The sequence below is a fragment of the Galeopterus variegatus genome, unplaced genomic scaffold, assembly GCF_000696425.1.
Source record: "Galeopterus variegatus unplaced genomic scaffold, G_variegatus-3.0.2 Scaffold6884, whole genome shotgun sequence".
Classification (NCBI taxonomy): Eukaryota; Metazoa; Chordata; class Mammalia; order Dermoptera; family Cynocephalidae; genus Galeopterus; species Galeopterus variegatus.
In genome coordinates, this window is record NW_007732995.1 from 101,710 (window position 1) to 111,029 (window position 9,320).

At 50.4% G+C, this 9,320-nt stretch overlaps 1 protein-coding gene across 1 annotated transcript in view; it reads right to left on the reverse strand.

The window, feature by feature from the left end:
- Positions 1 to 6,218, reverse strand: part of LOC103606845 (adenosine kinase-like) — a 38,724-nt gene extending 32,506 nt beyond the window's left edge. The window contains exon 1 of the mRNA XM_008591382.1: positions 6,025 to 6,218. Coding sequence (XP_008589604.1) covers positions 6,025 to 6,218 — 194 coding nt within the window. The remainder of the gene's footprint in view (positions 1 to 6,024) is intronic.
- Between the last annotated feature and the right edge of the window lie 3,102 nt (positions 6,219 to 9,320).

Sequence of the window (9,320 nt, forward strand, 5' to 3'; positions counted from 1 at the left end):
CCCCCCCCCCCCCCCCCCCGGGGTTTTTGTTTTTTTTCCTTTTTTTTTTTTTTATCCTTTTTGAGACCGGCTGCACCGCGCTCAGCCAGTGAGCGAACCGGTCATCCCTATATAGGATCCGAACCCGCGGTGGGAGCACTGCTGCGCTCCCAGCGCCGCACTCTCCCGAGTGCGCCACGGGCTCGGCCCCCTTGCTGACTTTTTGTTTGTCAGTTGATCATGTCTTACAAGTGTGGCCTGAGGGACAGCTTTGCTCAGTGGTTAAGCACACAGGCTTTGGGGCCTGGCTGCAGAGGTTCAAATCCTGGCTTAGGTCATGTGACCCTTAATCTCTCAGTGTCTTAGTTTTCCGCTTATAAATGAGGACAAAACCACCCCAGTATCACGTGAGGGTAGTACAGGTTAACACATGTAGTGCTTAGAGCCCTTCCTAAGGTCAGCCTATCATTATTTGACAAAAGAGGAGCAGACCTCCTGGCTGGGAAACCTGACAGGGGAGATGACGAAGTTGATTACAGCCTTGGGCTTCTCCAACCTGCGGCCAATGGAGCCGATTCCTGCAGTAAATAATCCGTGAAACTTAGAACTTTAGAGTTGAGAGAAACTAACCATTATGAAGCCACATACTTGTATCTTGTGGATGAGGATCAGTAGCCCAGAGTTCCAGTGTATACCCATATATGAGTCGCTTCCCTGCTCTGGGCCTCAGTTTCTTCCATTGAAGAGGGTGCTGAGGTCCCTTCCTCAGAAGCTCTCTGACTTCTGAGGCCCAATTCACTTTGCTTAGGTATGGAGGCTGCCCAATGGCCAGGCCCCAGGTGAAGGTAGGAGGTGGGGGGACTCTACCTACTAGCCAGCTGTCCCCATCTGTGGAGGTGGCTTCTGATCTGGATACAGGTGCTGGACTGGCCTGGGCCAGCAAGGATGCACCCAGCTGCCCACATCAGAATCACCTGGTGGGAGCTATTTCAAGTGGTAGCTTTCTTGGCTTCACCCCCAGACCTGAAAACCAGGGAGGAGAGGAGTGGGATGGGCATTTGCATATTGATGAGCGTTCCAGGTGATTCCTGGGCACACTCTGAGTTTGAAAAATGTTGGATTGGGGGGCTGGGGTCGAGGAGAGAAGATGTAGCTCTCATAACAGAAATAGCTTCCATTTATTCAGTACCTACTCCATGTGTGGCACTTCCTGACATCTCTAATCTTTACAACAAATACCCTGCATAGTGGGTATTATTACTGTAATTGTACAGAAGAGAAAACTGAGCCCAGAGCAATTAACTTGCCAGACATCACACAGACACCAAGACGAAGAGCCAACGTTTTAACTCAGGTCCTTCTTTGTTCTTTCTGCTACAAAACTCTGCCTCCTTCTTAGGTCCTGGACAGCTGCTTCTTACCTGACTCCAAACATTTGCAGGTGACCAGCTGAACTGGGAGGGGGGTGAGTTAATGTAATGGTGGCAGCAGCCATGGGAGGGGAGGGGAAAGGGGGGAGAGTCCCGCTGCCCCTCTCTGCTTTTTCCTTTCCCTCTCCGGCCATTCTTCAGGCTCACAGCCGCTGTTTTGACAGGGTGTTAAGTCGTCCACAACCTTTGTCTTCTCATCTTCCCAGCCTCCTATTGTCTCACTAATTAAAGACGTCTTAAATTCCCCCTGCTGTGTGCTGCTTGGAGGTGTGCCAGCATCCCGCTGGGGAAAGCAGCGGCATCTGGTACCCTGGCACATGGAGACACCTGGGCAGTGGCAGGGGCCAGCTGGGGAAGGGAGGTGGACAGGGGAGAAAGAAAGTACCCCAGGGGCAGGGCAGGCAGTGGTCTTTCTTAAGTCCTGCAGCTGGGAGGACAGTGTTCCAGAAGTTCTCACCTATCCTTAGCAAGAAGTGCTCTTCCCTATTGGAAAGAGTTTTCTGAGCGATTCCCCAGCAGCCCCCATCACCTGCTCCTGTATGTGACATAGCTTCCTGAAGGACGCTTATTTTGATGACTCACCAGAAATCTCCCATCTCAGAGCCTGTGATTTGGCTGTTCCTCTGCCTTACAGTGACCAACCATCTGCTTTGACCAGGACTGAGTGGTTTGGGGATGCAGGATTTCAGTACTGAAACTGAGAAATGGGAACAAGTTGGTCACCCTACTCTGCGTCCTCATCATTCAGGTCTCAGTTCACATGTCCCCTCCTCAAAGAGGCCACCCAGGTTATAATAGCACCACGTCCCTCTATCCTACTACCCTGCTGAGTTCCTGAGTGAGTTTTCTATTGCTGCCATAACAGATCACCACAAATTTAGCCGCTTAAAGCAACACACATTTGTCAGCTCTCAGTTCTGTCGGTCAGAAGTCTGCCTGAGTTGGCCCTGCTGGTTTCTCTGGTCCAGGTTTCAAAAGGCCAAAGTCAAAGTGTCAGCCAGGCTGGACTCTTTTTTTCTGGAGGCTCTGGGGACGATCTGCCTCTGAGCTCGTTCAGGCGGTTGGTGGAATCCAGTTCCTAGTGGTTGTAGGACTGAGGCCCCTGTTCCCATGCTGGCTGTCAGCTGTGGGTTAGCCTCAGCCCTAAGTGGCCCTTGTCCAATCTTTGTGCACAGCCTCCTACATACATCTCAGAACTGGCAACGGGACATCAAATCCTTACATGCTTGGAATTCCTCTTCTGCTTCCAGCCGGAGAAAGTTCTCTGCTTTTAAGGACTTGTTAGACTGGATATGTCCCACCCAGAAAATCCAAGACACACTCTCTCATGTTAAAGTCCATCACCTTAATTACATCTGCAAAGTGCCCTTTGTCTTGTAAGGTAACAGATCTGGCAGGCTCCAGGGATTGGGTGTGGACATCTTTGGAGGGCCATTCTGCCTGCCACAGTTCCTTCAGGGCCCTTATTACTGTCTAATTTACTCACATTTATTGTCCACCCCCTCCCCGTGAGAGGAGGGGCCGTGTCTGTGTTGCCCACTGCAGTGTCCCCAGCCTCCTTAAATAGTGCTTGGCACATAGTAGCTGTGGATGTTTGCATGAGTGAATGAATGTCACAGTGACTGTTGGATGCTTGATGGAATTGGGAACTTCATGGAAAACCAAGGAGGCTTCCTGGAGCCTGCCTCTTGACTGGGCTGCTGGATTCTTTCAGCCCTACCTCTCTGCCAATGCTCTCCCCTCCTCTCCACCCAGGGGTAAGACTACTAGAACCCCAGACCCTCAAGCTCTTCCTGCCTGAGGACGGACCCCCAAGGGCAGAAGCCATTGCCGGGTGGCTGCCCTGAAGGGTGGGAAAGTAGTGGAGGCAGGGCCTGCCTCACCTCTGCTGGGTTCAAAGCCAGTCCACCTGGGACTTCAAACAATTAATTTCCCCAATCTGCAAAACGATCAGCTTCTGAGGGAAAACAATTAGCCCACTGCAAATTGTAATTGTCATCTCACTCCTGATTTTAATTTGGACTAATGAGGGCTAAGTGATTCCAGCTTCCTCTCCCTCCCACTGCCCCTAGGCTCTCACCTGCTAGCGGGCATTTAACCCTTGGTGGCACACATTACAGTGGAGGCTGGGGGATGCTTTTGGGCTGGCACAAGGCCCAAGGCTGCAGGGAGAGAAGAAGAGAGCACCTTCAGCCCACAGGGGAGCTGCCTGTTTACAAGGTTCATAGGCAATCAAAGTTTTATTGAATGGAATTTACTACTGGCTCACTCCTTGTTACAGCCAGTTACCTCCAGCTGTGCAATCTCTGGGGACCCAGCTTCCAGGAGTGTCTGTCTCCCTCGGCCCAGGGTGCCTCTACCCCACCCACCCCACTGCCCTTGTGTGGTGGGGCTGTGATTCTCCACAGCTGGGAGAGGGTTCAACATCTACCATCTGCCAGTCATGGTCAGTGTGGGAAGTAACCTTTGACTGTTTAGTTTAAACCCTACTCCTATTAGACAAATTAAGACCTAGAGATGGAAAGGACTTGATTAAGGTCACACAGGGGTCAAGGCCCAGCAGGAAGGCATAGCCCTACATGCTTTCTCGTTCTTAAGTGCTTAATTGTCCTCTCCCTGACACCTCTTTCCTCTTTTGCTTATGGTTTGTACCCAGCGCAATGCCTGGCATATTCACGGATGCAGGAAAGAAGGAAGAATCCATTCCAAGGGGTCCCAGTGATGTTCTTCTACACCCACCCCACCCCCCTTAGTCTCGTTTTCGGTTGCGCTGGTTTGATTCATTCATTCATTCATTCATGCTCTGCAGCTGTGTGCTGAGAACCATGCCAGGGTGCTGGCGATACAGAGATAGGTTAAGACACATCCTGCCCTCGAGGACCTCACAGGTTTCCAAATGTGGAACTGTTCGGCCCAGAGCCCCCAACCTTCAATAGGTGGCTCCTCAGTAAGAACCAGCCCTTAAGCCCTGGGGAGTTAAGTTTAGAATTGGGAATCCTGCATTCTTGTCCTGGCTTTGACATTGATTTGCTCTGGGGCCTTCTACAAACACCTCCACCTGTTCCCTCCTTCCTGAAAGCAGAGCCTTGGCTCTGGCACTTGTGCCTGAATTTTGGTGACTCTGGCGGAACCTCATCTCTGCTCCAGGTGGCTGCCTCTCCGCGTGCCAGTAGAGGCAGCACGGCTAGTGGAAGGGCCTCCGGTCTGAGTCTGCCACCACACCGGGTAGCCTTGAGTTCCCTGAGCCTCTGTAAAGGGGGATGGTAGCCAACTGCGTGGTAACAAGTCTGAGCAGGTGTGAGGACCCCAGTGCCACACAAGAGGACCTTGTAGTTGGTACGCGGTGTTCATCCCTGCTGCGTCTTAGATGCCATCCCTCAATTCAGGGGCCACAGTAACTGGAGGTGCTGAGGACGTGGAAACCTCAGGTAACTGGGAATCAGGACAGGAAGGGATGTTGCTGCTCTGGTGCCTGTTTTCCTGGTGTCCCCGGATTGGATCATCCTTCAGGCTACTTCCAAATTGGATATGCCAGACTCAGCACTGAGGTTCACCCAACAGTGAGGACAGCCTTGTGAGAGGCCGCAGCTTCTCCCTGTTTCCTGGGGGATCCTCTGTCTCCTCTCCAGCATTCTCCTCTTTACACTTTCCCCATTGTCTGTTCCCCACACACACCGCCAGTCCCCAACCCAGCCTGTTGCATCCCTGTGCTCTTTCTCTACGGCTCCTCTTGCCTTTGGTGGCTTTAGCTGGGCTTGCCTGCCAAGAGTCCCCAGGTAAGCGGTGAAGGAGGGATTTGAACTCAAGTCTTTCTAATCCACAGTTTGGGCTAGCCCTGTCCAATAGAACAATATTGCAAGCCATATATGTGGTTTTTAATATTCGAGTAGCCACATTAAAAAGTAAAAAAGAAACAGGTAAAATGAATAACATTAACCCAAGATATCAAAAATTATCATTTCAAAATGTAATCAGTAAAAATTGAGATATTACACCTTTTTTCATATTAAATCTTAAAAATCTGGTGTGCACTTGTGCGTACAGCACATCTCGGTTTGGACCAGCCTCATTTCAGGTGCTTAGCGGCCGCAGTGTGGGGCTGCCATCCCGGACAGCTCAGGTCTTTGTTTTGCTACTGCTCCTTTCTGCTGAGTCATAGAGTGACTCAGCATAAAAATCACATCTCACCTGGGCTCTGCTGACTCCCTGCTGTTCTCAGGGCCAGCCCTTCCCCAGCTCTTTTGATGCTCCTCTTCTCTTCCCTCCCCTTTCACCGGCCCATCTTCTACCTCCTCTCCCTCGTCCCTCCTTAGCGCTCCTGGAGAAGGCCTTGTTGTCAGACCGAAAACTTTTAAATAGGTCAGACAAAGGTGACAGATGGTTTTCATTTACACTCAGGTTCTGTCTGGGTTTTTTGGCCCTGTTGAATGGCACCTCTCCAAACATCTCATCTGGAAATGTCGGAGGGGCTTTTGATACGTTATCCATCACTTGGATCGGATGGGGGCTGACAAAGGTGTGTAGCCGTGGGTGGTGTCTAACGCACGTGCTGTGGAACTCATCTTTCACAGTTGTGTACTATTTTACCTATTCAACGTGGCAGAATCTCTCTTACAGAAAAGGAACTGTTAACCTTGCCAGACCAGGATCTTCAAGGCCTTCTTTTCCCCTTAATTTTACAGCCTTTTTTTTTTTTTGCCTCCCCACTTCCTTTTCTGGAGTCAGAATCTCCTGGTGACGGTCACTGCAGGCCAAGTTCTCCTGCACCTCCTCTCCCACTCCAGCAGGAGTCAAGCCAGCCACCGTCATGGAGGCTCTGCCACCCCGACAGGGAAGTGTGTAGAAGCTGCTGGATGGAGGCAGGACCCTGGCTGTGAATCAAGGTACTCGGGATTGCACTGGAATCTCACCTGGGTCCTGCAGTGCAGAAATCCAGTCTTCTTCGCGGTCAGTGTTCCCTGGAAGTAAATACCCCCCGCCCCCCAGACCAGAGTTGCTGCTATAGCTTCCGTCCCTGAGGGGCTGCTGCACTGCTCCTAACCTATGCTAACCCAGGTGCCTACCACCCCTGTTTCCTCTCAATTTCAACTCAAACAAGAGTAGTTTTTTTTTCCTTTTTAAAGGAACACTCACTAAAAACTAAAAGAAAAACAATAACACGCATACAAGATCAACATCACGACCAAAAATACAGAAATAAGTCTGAGGTTTTTCAGGTCATGTATTTCTAATGCAAAATAAAGGCGGTCAGGTGTCTACTGAGATGGGCTGGTTCAGTGCAAGCAGCCTGGCCCCTGACCCTCGCCCCTCATTTCACGCGTGTCCAGAGTCCCCCCTCTTTTCTTAGCATGCAGGTCTTCATCTTCTCCCCTAACCCCCCACTGACTCCTCTGGTCTTCCTCCCCATTCTTTTGGTTCTCTTTTTNTTTTTTTTTCCTTTTTAAAGGAACACTCACTAAAAACTAAAAGAAAAACAATAACACGCATACAAGATCAACATCACGACCAAAAATACAGAAATAAGTCCGAGGTTTTTCAGGTCATGTATTTCTAATGCAAAATAAAGGCGGTCAGGTGTCTACTGAGATGGGCTGGTTCAGTGCAAGCAGCCTGGCCCCTGACCCTCGCCCCTCATTTCACGCGTGTCCAGAGTCCCCCCTCTTTTCTTAGCATGCAGGTCTTCATCTTCTCCCCTAACCCCCCACTGACTCCTCTGGTCTTCCTCCCCATTCTTTTGGTTCTCTTTTTTTTCCTTTTTGGTGGCTGGCCGGTATGGGGATCCAAACCCTTGACATTGGTGTTACAAGGCTGTGGTCTAACCAACTGAACTAACCAGAAGCCACCATTCTTTTAGGCTTGAGACTTTGCCCAGGTCGTGCAAGCAACCATGCATGGTGGAATGGCAGATCGCTAAAGGCCCCAGGTGTTACTGAGTGAGAGAAAGAAGGCACTGTGCTGAGAGCCATCCTGAAGTGTCCTGGTCAGCAGGAGATGGCAATACCTGTCTCAGAGGGTTGCCATGGTGGTTTCACGTGAGATCACACATGTGAAACAGTGCCTTGTAAACCTAAACCGCAACATGAAATCATTCTTTGACCCACATCCGGACATGTTGGAGGAAAGGCTGTCCAATGCCACTTTGGCAACTGATTCAACCCATTCTCCATCCACTTTTTATGGAAAAATATCATACACACACACACACACACACAGACACACTTTCTCAGCATGAACCTTTACCCCCTTCCTGTTTCCTCTGGGCGCTGTGTTGTGGTTTCTGCAGAAGACAGCATCTTATGAAGAAGAGAACTCTAGGGCTAGACCAGCCTGGCTCCAATTTTAGCTTTGTGTAACTTTCTTGTATGGCTGGGCAAGCAAGTTGCCTCAGTTTCTTCACCTGTCAAATGATTTAAGGATGCCAGTCCCACCGAGTTAGACCTAACACTCAGTGCTCACGATTGTGAATTCCCTGCCTCATTCTCTCCCTGTCCTCATCATTTGCCTCTCCCTGTGCAGGTGCAAGGTGGAGAAGTTACCTGGGATGACTGGCAGAAGCCTTTGCCCCGCCTCCATCCTTAGAGTAGACAGGTACAGAATCTAGGTGGGATGAGCACATCAGCCCTCTAGCCATCGGCCCCTACATGTCTACATACACAGTCAGGCCCGCACTAGCAGGACCTAAGCTAGCCACCCTTGAGGAGGGACTGCCACCTTTACAGGAAGCTGCTGTTAAGGGGGACCCCACTGCCGTCCATGGCAAAACACACTGTTCTTTTACCCAAACCCACATTTACTGAGCACTGGCCATGCTGGGATGGACGAGGCCCAGCTGCTGCTCTTGAGAAGCTCAGTTAGGGAGGCAGGTGGATGTTCCATGGCTCCTGCTAAACCGAGAGCAAGAGGAGGGAAAGATGGCATCACAAAGTAGATGACAAGTGAGCTCGCACTTGGAGGATAATTAAGAGCTCCCCAAGCAGAGAATGGAAGGACATTCTAGAACAACAAGTTCAAAGACCTGAAAGCACAAAAGAGAACAGCCAGCTCCTCTACAGTTTAGGGGAAAAAGAAGAGGGAGGACCTGGTGAGATGGATGGGGCTAGGGCTGGGGTGGGCAGGGCAGCTGCTGCAACAGCCAAGGGATCTGATCTTTGGTAAAGGAGACCGAGTGACCTCTGTCCTCACAAGGAGAGAGATGGAGGGAGACTGAAAGATACAGGTGGAAAACCCAGATTGCAACTGTGGATGTTAGGAAAGAGCACTGTAAGGACCCCCTGGGCAGGCCACGAGAATTGGCAGAACCTGGCCACTGGTGTGGGGGGAAGTGCCTGCTGACTACCATTCCCATCTTACCAAGCAGTCATGCCCTTAGGGCTCCCTTTTCTCTGTTATTGCAGTGGTGCAGCAGATAGGTACAGGTGTGCATCTCCCAACCCATGCCTGCTGGGCAAGGGAACTCACTTATTGAGTGCCTACTGTATGCCAGACTCTATGTCATATTCTCTATCAGCATTATGACATTTAATTCTCAAGATAACCATGTAAGGTATTCTCATTTTACAATATAGAAGCTGGCACTCAGAGGGGTTAAGTAACTTGTTCAAGGTCACACAGCTAGGAAGAGGCCTAGGCAGAATTTGAACTCAGGTCTTTCATATTCTAAAGGCTTTGTTCTTTCCACCATGCAGTAAAGAGCATTCAGTTCCCAGCTTCCTGAACCTATTCTCCTTCTAGCCCCTTGGGTTCTGGAGAAATTTCTATGACATTGATGCCGCCTTCATCATTAGAAGGCTGTCACCAGTGTGTCGGGGAACAGTAGATATGGAACTGTCACAATGGGAAAAATGAGGCAATGAGGAAGGCCCTCCATCACCGCCTCTGGATTAGAGGTGCCAGGAATCTGCCTGGCACAAG